Raw genomic sequence first — 12547 nt, forward strand, 5'->3', positions numbered from 1 at the left:
GCATCGCCGCCGCCGCCGCGGGTTTACACCGAGCTTCGCGCGCGTCGAGCGCGGTCCCGCACTTCGAGCGCGTCGCGGTGGCGATGAACGCGTTGACGCAGATTCAGCGCACGCAAAAGATCAACGTCGAGGAAGTCGCGAGCGGACGAGACGTCTCGGCGTCGTGGCACGACCAGTTCAGGCACAGCGCGTACGTCTACGCCGGTGGACTCCCGTTCGCGCTCACGGAGGGTGACGTCCTGTGCGTGTTCTCCCAGTTCGGTGAGATCGTGGACGTGAACGTGGTGCGAGAAGAAGAGACGGGGAAGTCCAGAGGATTCGCGTTCGTGTGTTACGCCGATCAACGATCGACGGTGTTGGCGGTGGATAACCTGAACGGGTCGACGGTGGGCGGACGGATCATTCGCGTGGAGCACGTGGACGATTACCGAGCGAAGAATCCAGAGGAAAAAGAGGGACGAGAGGTCGAGAGAGAGTGGAAGTGCGCGTGTGGGAGCGATAATTTTAAGTGGCGCGACGCGTGCTTCAAGTGTGGGACCCCGAGACCGGTGACGAAGAGGGAACACGAGGCGGAGCCGGAGCCGGGGAGCGACAGAGCGCGTTCAGTGGAAGACAGTCGCGACGTCGTCGACGCTATAGGACCGCGCTCGACGATCGCGGAGGACGACGATGCACGCGTGGTTCGTGAGCTCATGGCTCGCAAGGCGGCCGCGATCGCTCGGGCGGAGGCCGCCGTGAAAGGCTTGCCCATCCCGGCTGAGGACGACGGACGGGACGCAAAGCGGCACAAGAAGGAGAAGAAAGAGAAGAAGGAGAAACGAGAGAAGCGCCGTGACGATTAGTACTGAGTAGAACTTAGCAAATAGCACATCGAATTATAGGAATACACAGTAGCTTGAGAATATTACGCGATATTAAAGTCCCGGCGGAAGGCTGGCAGATACAGCCTGTGATTGATGCACACGGCAACTGGATCCTTCTTCGGGCCACCGTTCATATCAAATACGGTGATTCCGCCGGGAGACAAATTGAACATCTCACCGCTCTCCATTACCAAGGTCTGTGCGATGAAATTTTGACAGAAGCTCTTGTCGGCGACAATGAACGTCGAACCGCTGAATCCAGCCGTCTCGGCAAGAACTTTCGTAGATTCATCGATGGATTCGACCGCGATGGCCGCAAAAGGGCACTCGCCACTCGATTCTTTTTTACACCTTTCGATGATCTCACCCGCCAAGCGCGTCGAAGATCCGTCCTTGGTGTGCATGAGCGTCCGCACAGGTATCATCCTCAACATATTGATGACGCTCGTGGTGATAACTGCCTCGTCCTCGACGCTCGATGGGCAGTGAATCAAAGTGACGCTGTCATCCTGACCCAATGGAACTTCAGGCGTTTGGTTTAAGTACTCCAAAACGATCCCTTTCCCCGTGTTGGGCGCGAAATTTTCATCCAGCACAACCTTGCTCACAGCGCAGTTGCTCTGTAACAAACGTCGAAAGTAGTTTGGTCCCAATCCCAGGGCGCTTCCTATCAGTGCCTGATTCATCGCGTTGTGCGCCACGACGAGTATCTTTTGTTCTCCACCGCTTCCAGAGAGCGATCGCTCCCACACTGACGTTGCTCGATCCCAGAGCTCTCGCACCGGGTGGTGTCCCTCGATGACGAGTTCATGGGGTGACTTTTTCCACGTATCGTACGCGTCTCCAAACTTCGCCTTACCCTCGTCCTTGAACAAACCTTCGAACGCATACATATCGATCTCTCGGAGATCCCTATCTTCCCTGATCGCGCTCGCGTCCCGTCTCCCCCACACCACGTCCGCGGTTTGTCTCGCTCGTCTGAGCGGTGACGCCAGGCACGCGTCGTACTCCTCCTCTGCCACGATCCCGCGCGTGATCTCCGCCTGGCTCTCTCCCTTGTCCGTGAGAAAGCTGAAATTACTCGATCCTTGTATTCGCCCCACCGCGTTCCAGGTCGATTGTCCGTGTCGAACGAACGTGATCTCTCGTCTCGTGCTCGAATGCGATTGCGGTCGAGAGCTCTCGGCGCTCGTCGACGACGCGGCTCGCACCGACGCGCGATGCCGAGGCGCGTGAGGACGACGAAGACGCCAGCGCGACGTCGAGGACGCGCGCGAGACGGACGACGCGCGCATGTCGAACGCCGCGGACGTCGACGAGTGCGGTTTGGATACACCCGGGTGTATCTTCTGTCGAGCTGTCACGCCTAAACCCCGGTCGTCGCGTGATTTTTGAAAAACGTGGCGCCAAATGCTGTGGTGCTGAGAAGGAATGAATACAACCCGAGAAGGTTTCTCGGACAAAGGGGCGATCGTTCTTGGACGCAGAACGGTCGCTTAGACTAGTGCAAGGCTGGGTGGGACGGTAATGAATCAAACCTTCACCAAAGCGGCGAAGGTGGCGGTGATGAGACGCGACGATAACGCGACGAACACGACGCTGAGGACGACGGCGACAAAGCCGGAGAGCGGCGCGAGCGCGTCGTCTTCCTCAAAATGAAATCGCGAAAACGAAGCCTTGCGCTCGGGAAATCCGTGCGGAAGATCGTCCTCAAACGTAACTGATTTCGTGCGCTCGTACGTCCCATCCATGGGTCGTTCGACCTCGCTCGGCGACCGCCCGCAACTCCTGCCCAGAGTCGACCCGCTCGGGCTCAAGATTCCGCGCGCGCTTCCGTGTCTCCCGATGATTCGCGACACGTTCGCGCTATCGTCCCGATCGAGTCCGCTGCCGAAAGTATCTCTCAACGATGCCTTGGGCGTCGGCATCGACGGCTCCACGATCGATCGACCGCTCGTCGACGGTTCCTCCGAGGCGTCCGGTGCGTTCGAACACCCCGTCCCGTTCGACATCCGCTCGCGCCCTGGCGTCTCCGGCATCTCCCGCGGAGGTATCGCGCGAGCGATCGCGCGCGCGAACGAACGCACGCGAACGCTCGATCGAGGCCACGCCCCGAGGAGCGACCACGTCGCGCGCGCGCGGCTGTGCCATCGTCGCGCGCGACCGGCGCGCCCGTCGGTCGGTGCGTCGATGCGGTCAACGAGTGCTGACTCCACGCGCGGTCCCTCCCGGGGGAATAAATGCGGGAAAATTCCCTCGACATCGCGCGTGACGTCAACCGACGCGACGGTCGAGACGGCGTCGACGCGCTCGGTCGGGACGGCGTCCGTCGTCGCGTCTCGGCGCGGTATGCTCGCGAGAGCGGTGATCGGGACCATCATCGCGCGCGCACCGTGGTCGTGGTCGTCGCACCGTCGTCGAGCGTCCACGCGCGCGGTGCGCGCGGTCGCGATGCGAGGGGTGAAGAAGGAAAACTTGCCTGAAAAAACGTGCGTCGTGTGCGAGCGAGCGTTCACGTGGAGAAAAAAGTGGGAGAATTGCTGGGACGAGGTGACGACGTGCTCGAAGAGCTGCAACGCGAAGAGGAAGAGCGAGAGGCAGAAGACGAACGCGCAGGCGAGAGCGAGCGAGGGAGACGACGGCGGGAGCGAGAGCGGGGAGCGGCGCGAGCGAGCGAAACACAAGGCCAAGGTGAAAGCGCAGAAGGCGGAGAGGCGGGCGAGATTGGAATTTAACGGTGATCCTACGAGCGGTCAAAAGCCGTGCGACGAGTGCGAGAAGATGGTGAACGAACTGATTCGTTGTCAGACGGATGCGACAAAGCGCTGGAGGATGGTTTGCGGTAAGTGTTGGGTACAAGTCAGCGGCGGCGTCGTGGACGGCGACGCCGAGCATCCACATTATCGTTACGGTGGGTTATGGAAAAATCGTCGCGCGCAGCAGAGCGGTGAAAGTGGCATAGAGCCCGTCCCAGCGTGAGTAACAAACGTTGCGCAAACGCGCGAATACGGTCGCGACTAGCCTAGCTTTATTAGCGTGAAAGGGATGAAATAGTACTTGAGACGTGAGACCATCTAATCACAATTAATTTACACATCCACGAAGGATCGCGCGCGCGCCTACAATTCAGCCTTCTCTTTCAGTTTTGCGTATTTACCCATACCGACTGTATTCTTCGCCCTCTTGTCAGCCCGTTTAATAGGGAACGGCAGTCGACCTTGTTGTGCGTCTTCGGGAAGCATCGCAAGAAAGTTGTTGCAGAAAGTAATCAACGTCTTCTCGTTGAAACTATCAATCATCCTTCCCTCTGCGTCACGTTCGCCACTGATCGGATCGAAGCCAATTATCACCAGCCTGCCCCCGGCGAGCACGTCCATGTACTGCTGCTCTTCGCCCTGATGAACGGCGGTTCGCAAGTAGATTAAGCTATCTGTTGTCGGCGGAACGACGTGAATGAGCACCATGTAGCCCGCCAGAGCCTCGCCAACCTTCTCGAGTGTTTTGTGAAGTCGAACTCCATAGTCATCAGCAAACTCCTTGAGCATGAAGACAAACACCTTTGGCAAGTCATTTTTCGCGTGTAAATTTGCCCGTTGAACCTCGTCCACAGTACCCCTATTGTCGGGGAATTCTGGCCACCTCGCGTAAGGGGGGATAAGGGTGAAGAAGGCGAAGCGAACGATGTTCGATACGTTGCGCTCAAGTTGCGCGCTCATCTCCGTCAAGTGATCGCTATCCATGTAATGCGGTGCCGGTACGATCACCTTAGATTTATTGTGCTCCATTTTCAGACGTGTCACTCGCCCGAACGTAACATCAGCGTGTCCGTACGCTCGAAATGTGTGCTCAGCATCAGTGAACGCCTCCATCGCTTCCTTGTCAACTTCGCCTCGGCGGAACATCCCTAGCACCGCCAGCGCTTCCGTGCGCGAATCCTGGACAAACTCTAACAAATCCTTCTCATCTTCAAATTCCTCAACGGCGCCCGCGCCCAAGGCCTGCGACATGTTAACGCGCGCGCGGTCAGAACGTCGTCACCCGGAACGCGTTGGATCGATCGAATTGCTTCGGGGACGAGACCGACTCGACGACGCACCGCGAGCGCGACGCCGCAAGCGGCGACGCAAGCGATCAGTCTTCGCGATCGACTTCGTCCCCGATGCATAGTCTGTGGTGGACGCTCCTCGGAGTGCGGATAGCGAGCGGCGAGAGGAGGCACCGGTCCCGAATTCTAGATTCCAGCCGGTGGCTCGAGCACTTTTTCACAGTCGCCACATTTAGTTCTCACTCAACGCGCGTTTGTCGAGGTCGATCGCATCGGTAGAGGGATTTTCAAAAAAGATTTGAGATGGAGGATTCGATCTGAAACAGGGGCGCGGCGCTCTCGTATGATCATATCGTGGTGAAAAGAACGGCCAAGCTGACTGAACGGACGTGAGAATAAAATAATTAAATAATCTCAGCGAAGACCACCGTGCCGAGGAGTTTGACGAGGCTCGAGCGAAGTGACATTGGACACGGATGAGCGTGATGCCGTGGAATAAAGTGTTGTCGTTTGTGGGCCGCCATTTAGCTCTTTAATGCGACGCTCGTTGTCATGTTTCTCGACAGTAGCTAAGTCAGGTATGATTAATTGTGCCACACTTGCTTTCGGAATGAGCTTTTAAGGCGCGCAACGTGGCGCACACTCATCCGCGTCTCGGAAAGACACTCATGGGTTCACCCTGAAGGCACGGATATCTCTGTATCGCGGCAGCGCGTCAACAAGTGGTGTGTTGGCATCACTTCGTGGCGCGTGAATTAATTAATTAATGGCTCACCCGGAATTAATTCAGTACTCTGCGATCGCGTTAGTATTACCTACACTGTTACATTTGCTAATCTCAGCCAGTGAGTGCACGTGTGAACGTGAACAGCCGGCCTAAAATCATTGAGTCGTGTGCCAAAAACAAAATATACTCCCCAGCAACCACAATTAAAAGGAAAATTAAATTAATCATCCCAACGACGAGTTGCCTGCAATCGTCACCAAATTCAGTCAGTCGCCGTGAAAACGAACGAGAACGAAAAAAATCTTCGAATGCAGTACTCACCTCAAATGTAGGATGATTGACCTACGATCTTCGAATCTTTTCGTCGCTGTGATTAATTCTCCCAGAGGCGGTGATAAAATAATAAGGATGGTAAGAACCGCCATCTGCGAGTAGGCTCTTAGCACTTTCCTGATTTCTGGGAGGAAGCACAATTTTTGATGGACCATCTGCGATTTTCCACTGCCTGAAACGCTCAACATCAAGTAGCTGGGACGATCGTTTCCATTCAGTGCGCTGATCGTGCCAACAGTTACCTCTGTCACAGACTTCTTCTCACCTCGCAGTTTCGAGTCGTACGAGTGCACTACCTCGCACTGGTCATGGTCGTGGCCCGAAAGAATTAATTCAGGTTCGATCGCACGCAGCAGTCTCCCCGCAGACTCGTCTGAGAGGTAGTCCTGGTAAACTATTTCTCTATCACTGCCAATGGTTCTGCCTGGTATCACCGCCGAGTTCCGAAGTGGACCACACGTTTGTGCTGGATTAGGCAGTGGCAAGTGCGTCAACAGTACTCTTGGTACGTTCTCCTTGCTCTCATCTCGCTCACGACTCAGACCTTCGATGAAAGCCCACGTGTTGTCTGTCTCCGACCCTCGGCCATCAAGTACCATCGAGTTGACTCCGACGAAGTCGACGCCTCCTATCCGTTCGACAAAGTTACTCTTCCCGTACCACCTTTCGAAGCGGTCCAACATCGCGGGATGATTGCGAATGACTTCAGAATATCCTACGTCGTGATTCCCAGCCACTGTGCGATACGTGAAGTCTTCTCCATTCCTGGGCCACATGAGCGCAGAGTCCACTCGCCGCCGGAGCTCTTCCCACCGTTTTTCATCCCTGCGAGCGCCCTGTCCGAAAAGATCTCCCAGGAAGACAACATTATCCGGAGAAAATTTTCCCAAAGCGGTTTTCATCGCTCTTCGCACGTACGCATCGCACACAGCCTCGACGAATCTCAAAGCAAGAGACTCCTTTCCGAGCTCTCTATACGTGTAGTCATCCACTAGCTGGGGGTCCGCCGTCGCCATCACCATCGCGCCGCCCTCTTTAGGCGGCCACGAACATCGATTCTGCGCGAGAACGTGCACGTGGATCTCTCCCCAGTACAGCACTCCGATCCAACCCAGGGCGAGCGCGAAGCAACTCCACCGAGCGAAGGAACGACTGGACGCCCCACTCGACTTAGACGACTTGACAGTCGTGTCCGAAGCTTTCACTCGTTTACTCTTGAGTGAATTTGGCGAGGACGCACTTACGCTCGTTGATTTCAGCGACGGCTTTTTACCGCGCTCACGCATCAAGACGAGCGTCCGACTGCAGACACCTCGGTTGTTAGTCGAGTTTGAACCAGCAGTTGAGCGCAACGCAACGTTCAGAACGCTCGGAAGCACCATGCGAAATCGAGATAGATCTATTACGGAAAGTTTACAAATTTATCTTCACCACTTACTAGGTTGCACCGTTCTAATTAAATCGCGCTGCGTCCTCTGCGTCGGCGACGTCTGCAGCTCCGTCCTCAGGTATGCTGGTCAAGTTGTTAGGCCTGTTCTTGGTTGATCGCGCCCACGGGAATCTTTGCGGATTATACGGCGTTCGCAGTCTGTGAGCGCATGATCGCTTGGTAAACAAGCTCTCGTACGTCTTGTCGTTCGCCATCGTCGTCAAGATCTGTTCTTCGCTCGGACACGTGCATTTTTGCCCACTGGTCGGTCTTTTGTGGTTCGACACAGTGGGAACGTGTTCGTCGATGTACTGCTTGTACTTTTCGCTAAACTCTCCAATCACCCGAGCAGATCCACCAAAAATATTAGCAATTACTTCGTGGCGCATCCAGGTGCACCCTGGCACGACGGAAGAGACGAGACCGAGTCGAGGCTCCTGAGACGCCGACCCAAGCTTTGTGCTCGCATAATCCCAGAACTGCGGAAAAGACTTGTATCTGTGCTCTTTTCGGTCATAATTGCCCATGTCTTGCAAGTAGCAAGCCAACATCATTTTATCTTGGTCCTCCTCATCGAGCATGCTTAAGACGGTTCGGAAACGTGGAAAGCGATTCGCCTTGCCAGAGAAGATGTCGCCATCCAACCAGAAATAGTGCTTCGACTGCAAGTTCGATGATATCCCTCCGTTCTGGATTCTCTTGACGACGTCAGCGACAATCGTCATTTTGTTATACCAAATACGCGAGTGAGCGGAGCAAGACGTCGGACGAATCTCCAGCCCGTCGTTCACGATGCACGCCGCGTTGCCGCCACCAAACTGGTACTTGCCGCGTTCCTTGGAACCTTCCTTGTAAAGCGCCATCGAATAGTCGCACATTTGCTGACTATCGCGTACGAACACGACGTTCATGGCGAACGCTCCGAGTTGGCACGCCGTCGCCTGTAGGTTGGGCAAGTACCAGCTAGGCGGGTGATGAGAAACGGGGAGTCTCCAGAAACCGCTGATGTACGTCTGGCCATTCGGCTGCTCAAGCTTTGCCCTTTCCTCATCCGTGAGTACCGTCTTATTGTGATCGAATACGAGCGGCCAATTCGCCCTCTGCTTACACGTCACTTCGTACTTCGCACGATTCCACATCGCGAGCGACAGCTCTGCTCGTCCGTCGCCCTTCGCGACGCGCTCAAAGAGCAAGTCCCCTCCGTCGCCGCCGAAGCCCCCCGCCGCGGCGTTACCGAGAAACGCCGCCGCTCCGAGCGCCAACGCGCTCACTCCAATGATTCGCACCGTTCGTAATCGCCTCGTCGTCCATCCCTCGCCTTCGTTCCGCTCTTCCGTCGCCAACAGCGTCGCGCGCTCGCTCGCAACACCCATCGCGGCTCGCTCGACGTCGCGTGTCGTGTCCGACGACGACGACGACGACGACGACGACGACGACGACGACGACGACGACTTCGACGACGACTTCGACGACGACGCGAGCGTCCTCGACCGACGACGACGACGACGACGACGACGACGACGACGCGCGCGTCCTCGACCGACGGCCTCGATCGACCCCGCGATCGCCGCGCCCGTCCATCGCGGCGTCGATCGAGAGGCGGTGGTGTTTACGTGTACGTACGCGGTCAAAACCTCCATACATCAGGTCCACGTCGCGCCATGACGCACATCACACGCGATATCACCCGCACCAAGGTTCGCGGCGACGCCCCGGATCCCCCGCGCGCGCGCGCGTCGCTCCCGTCGCCCCGCGCCGCGGTCGCCGCGCCTCCCGCGATGGGGCGACGACCGCGGGCGTCGCGCGATGGATGACGGACGGGAGCGAGCGACGCGACGTGGACCCGCGTGGGTGGGAGGTGACGCGCACGGCGTCGCGCGGTCGATACGCACGGACGCGCGCGAGGACCGGACGACGACGGGACGGCGCGACGCGAGCGGTGGACGGACGTCTGGAATCGATTCAATCCATCGTCCGCGTGCGCGGTGGGCGATGCGGCGGGGCTTGAGCTTTGATTCCAGCGACGATGGTTCGGTCGAGGACGATGATGGGACGCAACGACGATCGACGTCGTTTACGGACAGAACCGGACCCGGATCGACGCTGCGAAGGCTGCTGTCGAGACGGAAATCTAATCCGGGCGACGTCGAGGCGGCGCTGCGGGACGTCGAGGCGCGCGAATCGAGCGAACGTAGACGAGAACCGGAAACGAGCGCGAGAGGGAGAACGCTGCGAGCGCGCGTCAATCTTAAGGGTGGGGACGTGTACAGAGGGCCGTGGATCGATGGAGCGCCCGTGGGGTTCGGAAGGTACTCGTGGGCGAACGGAAGCGAGTACGCCGGGGAGTTCGTCAATGGAGAGCCGAGCGGGAGCGGGACATACGACTGGGCGAGCGGAGGCGTGTATAAGGGAGAGTTCGAGCGCGGCAAGATGAATGGGACTGGCACGTACACGTCTCCGAGCGGGACCGAGTACCACGGGTCGTGGAAGGACGGAAAGAAGCACGGTTGGGGGATGCAAAGATTTGCGAATGACGACCGATACGAGGGTATGTGGAAGGATGGTCTCGCTCACGGACCGGGGACGTACCGGTGGAGCTCACGAGACGGTGAGGAAGGGCAGGATGAGTTCGATGGGGAGTGGCTTGATGGTATGATGCACGGATGGGGGACCTTACGATGGGCGTCGGGAGATCGATACGACGGTAACTGGTGCAAGGGTGAAATATCCGGACACGGCAGCTTGACTTGGCGAGACGGTTCGTCCTTCAGTGGACAGTGGAAACGAGGCAAAAGAGATGGTTCTGGTGCGTTCATGATGCCACCGATGCAAGAGAAGGATACTGGTGGATTTCTTAGGTCAATCAGCAACATTGGTGGCCTAAAGCGTTTGCAACCGAAGACAAGTTTTGAAGAAGTTGAACAAGCTGATGAGTCGACAGAGATCGACGATGCATACGTATTACTCTGCAAATGCTCTGAGGACAAGGTTGTAGACCAGGAAGTCGTCGAATCTGAGCGTGTTGGCCACAAGCACTCAACGTGGTTGAGTAGTCCAATGACTAGTAGATCTCAGAAGGTTCGGCAAGTACTCCATGGGGAGACCATTTACAAAGGTCATGGAAGCTATGAATTGATGATCCAACTTCGCATGGGGATTCGGTGGAGCGTCGGAACGACAAAAGGCGTCGCCAGCATGAAGTTGGCTCCCGCCGACTTTGAACGGACTGTCAGACAAATATTTCCACGAAGCGGTTCAAGCGCTACGCCTCCTCACTTCGCGCGGACCTTCAAATGGAAAGAGTACAGGCCGGAAGTGTTTCGAAAACTCAGAGCTCGATGGAACGTGGATCCCGCCGATTTCGTGCTTTCATTGTGCGGTGATCAAGCACTCAGAGAGCTCGCATCCCCTGGTAAGTCGGGGAGTGTATTTTATGTCTCTCACGACGACAAATTCATCATAAAAACTATGCGAAAATCGGAGATGCTCAACTTGAAATCTTGGCTGCACTTGTACTACAAGCACGTGCACGAGTACCCCGAGTCATTGCTGCCCAAATTTTTTGGTATTTACAGCATCAAAGCACTGGGTAGCGCGACCAAAGTACGCGTTGTCGTCATGGCGAATTTGTTTCCTTCAAAGTATCCGATACATAGGACCTTTGATCTCAAAGGCTCGAGACATGGGCGATTTACGAAGCCGACGAGCGTCGGTAATGAAAATCCAACCGTGTTCAAAGACTTGGACATCTCGTCGAAGTTTCGCGTCGAAGAGGGGAAAAGGGATAAGCTCTTGCACCAACTGAGAACCGACTGCGCGCTTTTGCAGCGCTTGAGGGTGATGGACTACAGCTTACTTGTCGGTGTTCACATTCTCCCCCCGTCGCCCAGTCAAGGTGATGTATCATCGCCTGTCGGAGGTCACGACCGTGGAGACTCGTACGACAGCTCACCGACTTGGGGTGGCGTAGAGTGGCGAGAGCAGGCCATCCAGGCAGTTCGACAAAACTTCAAGGCCTTGGATCTGTACGAAAGTAGAAAAAAATTCGGTTTCGCGCACAGTATTGATACCACAGCCGCAAGTACCGGAAAGTCACTCCGCCCGCCGCCGGGGACAGATGAGCTCCTCGCGCGCTCAGCGGGAGCAGAGACCAGGCTCGGAGTCGCTATGTCTGCCGTTGCCGTGCACGGGCGCGTAATTAAGAAGCAGCATCAGCTACCAAAAGGTAAGAGCGCGCTTGAGGAGCACAGTGAGCCGCATGATGTCATCCTTCACATGGGCATCATCGACATCTTGCAAGAGTACACGACGTCAAAGAGCTTGGAGACAAAAATGATGGGAGCGATGGGGAAGAAATCCTTCTCATCAATCGAACCGACTGCATACTCGAAACGTTTCCTCAAGTTCATCACTAGATTGTTTGAGTAATTGAACATTAATTAGATTCTAGCCAGACTATTTCTATTTCCTATTTCTTCGTAGTCTCTTCTGAGTCGTCGACCGGCACTTCGGTTTTCTCAGCTCTCTGCAACACGTCCTCTGCTTGGGCAAGCATTGATGCCGCCTTACCAGAGAGCGTCTCTTCGTGTTTTCCGCTCTCATAATCAGCCTGAACTTCCTTGAATCCCTCTCTGTACGCCTGTATGAACTCTCGAACGCCGTCCCGGTACGCCCGCCCTCTGGTTTCGTACAGGTACGTCACGAGCGGCTTAAATCCCGCCCGTCCCGCCCTCATCGCTCTCTTCGCCTCGCCCGCCAATAATTCACCCTCTTTATCCAACGTTCTCTCTTCTCTCTCCTCTCCGCTCGTGCTCGGCGCCTCCTCGATTGTCTCTCTCGTCTCCGCATCCTCTGAAGCCGTCCGCGCGTTTTGTCGTCTGAAGACGTTCGCCCAGCTCTCTCTCCACATCCCGAACGCCTTCGTCCACACCTCTCGATGTTCATCCATCGTGAGTTTGTGCACCCGTCGAGCCCGCCGCTCTTCGACGTACCGCGGCGGGTCATCCATCGGTCGCGGCCAAACAATCTCTGGGAAATCCTCTCGCGCCCATCGCACCGCGCGCTCGATCACCGCGCGCGCGCGACCGCGTCTCGTGTGAGACATCGTCGGTCGATCGCGCGCGCGAACGGACGCCGTCCGACCGTTCGCG

At 56.6% G+C, this 12547-nt stretch overlaps 9 protein-coding genes across 9 annotated transcripts; 3 read left to right on the plus strand and 6 right to left on the minus strand.

Annotated features, from left to right (window-relative positions):
* Window positions 1-83: 83 nt before the first annotated feature.
* Window positions 84-842, plus strand: OT_ostta07g04050 (Zinc finger, RanBP2-type; the record flags this gene model as incomplete). Its single annotated transcript, XM_003080449.1, has 1 exon — window positions 84-842. The coding sequence occupies one exon, from the start codon at window positions 84-86 to the stop codon at window positions 840-842; it is 759 nt and encodes a 252-aa protein (XP_003080497.1).
* A 62-nt stretch (window positions 843-904) lies between these two features.
* On the minus strand, window positions 905-2158 carry OT_ostta07g04060 (Histidine phosphatase superfamily, clade-1; the record flags this gene model as incomplete). Its single annotated transcript, XM_003080450.1, has 1 exon — window positions 905-2158. The coding sequence occupies one exon, from the start codon at window positions 2156-2158 to the stop codon at window positions 905-907; it is 1254 nt and encodes a 417-aa protein (XP_003080498.1).
* Window positions 2159-2395: 237 nt separating this feature from the next.
* On the minus strand, window positions 2396-3244 carry OT_ostta07g04070 (unnamed product; the record flags this gene model as incomplete). The annotated part of the gene is made up of 1 exon (XM_003080451.2): window positions 2396-3244. One exon carries the CDS (start codon window positions 3242-3244, stop codon window positions 2396-2398), a length of 849 nt encoding a protein of 282 aa, XP_003080499.2.
* A 70-nt stretch (window positions 3245-3314) lies between these two features.
* OT_ostta07g04080 (Uncharacterised conserved protein UCP037205) lies at window positions 3315-3842 on the plus strand (the record flags this gene model as incomplete). The annotated part of the gene is made up of 1 exon (XM_003080452.2): window positions 3315-3842. The coding sequence occupies one exon, from the start codon at window positions 3315-3317 to the stop codon at window positions 3840-3842; it is 528 nt and encodes a 175-aa protein (XP_003080500.2).
* A 140-nt stretch (window positions 3843-3982) lies between these two features.
* Window positions 3983-5028, minus strand: OT_ostta07g04090 (unnamed product; the record flags this gene model as incomplete). Its single annotated transcript, XM_022983885.1, has 2 exons — window positions 3983-4861; window positions 4960-5028. The coding sequence occupies 2 exons, from the start codon at window positions 5026-5028 to the stop codon at window positions 3983-3985; spliced, it is 948 nt and encodes a 315-aa protein (XP_022839507.1).
* A 718-nt stretch (window positions 5029-5746) lies between these two features.
* On the minus strand, window positions 5747-7350 carry OT_ostta07g04100 (Phosphoesterase domain; the record flags this gene model as incomplete). Its single annotated transcript, XM_022983886.1, has 2 exons — window positions 5747-5879; window positions 5957-7350. The coding sequence occupies 2 exons, from the start codon at window positions 7348-7350 to the stop codon at window positions 5747-5749; spliced, it is 1527 nt and encodes a 508-aa protein (XP_022839508.1).
* A 70-nt stretch (window positions 7351-7420) lies between these two features.
* Window positions 7421-8770, minus strand: OT_ostta07g04110 (unnamed product; the record flags this gene model as incomplete). Its single annotated transcript, XM_003080456.1, has 1 exon — window positions 7421-8770. The coding sequence occupies one exon, from the start codon at window positions 8768-8770 to the stop codon at window positions 7421-7423; it is 1350 nt and encodes a 449-aa protein (XP_003080504.1).
* Window positions 8771-9203: 433 nt separating this feature from the next.
* OT_ostta07g04120 (Phosphatidylinositol-4-phosphate 5-kinase, core) lies at window positions 9204-11825 on the plus strand (the record flags this gene model as incomplete). The annotated part of the gene is made up of 1 exon (XM_022983887.1): window positions 9204-11825. The coding sequence occupies one exon, from the start codon at window positions 9204-9206 to the stop codon at window positions 11823-11825; it is 2622 nt and encodes an 873-aa protein (XP_022839509.1).
* Window positions 11826-11865: 40 nt separating this feature from the next.
* On the minus strand, window positions 11866-12501 carry OT_ostta07g04130 (unnamed product; the record flags this gene model as incomplete). The annotated part of the gene is made up of 1 exon (XM_003080458.2): window positions 11866-12501. The coding sequence occupies one exon, from the start codon at window positions 12499-12501 to the stop codon at window positions 11866-11868; it is 636 nt and encodes a 211-aa protein (XP_003080506.2).
* Between the last annotated feature and the right edge of the window lie 46 nt (window positions 12502-12547).

This window comes from Ostreococcus tauri, assembly GCF_000214015.3.
Source record: "Ostreococcus tauri WGS project CAID00000000 data, contig chromosome 07, whole genome shotgun sequence".
NCBI lineage: Eukaryota > Viridiplantae > Chlorophyta > Mamiellophyceae > Mamiellales > Bathycoccaceae > Ostreococcus > Ostreococcus tauri.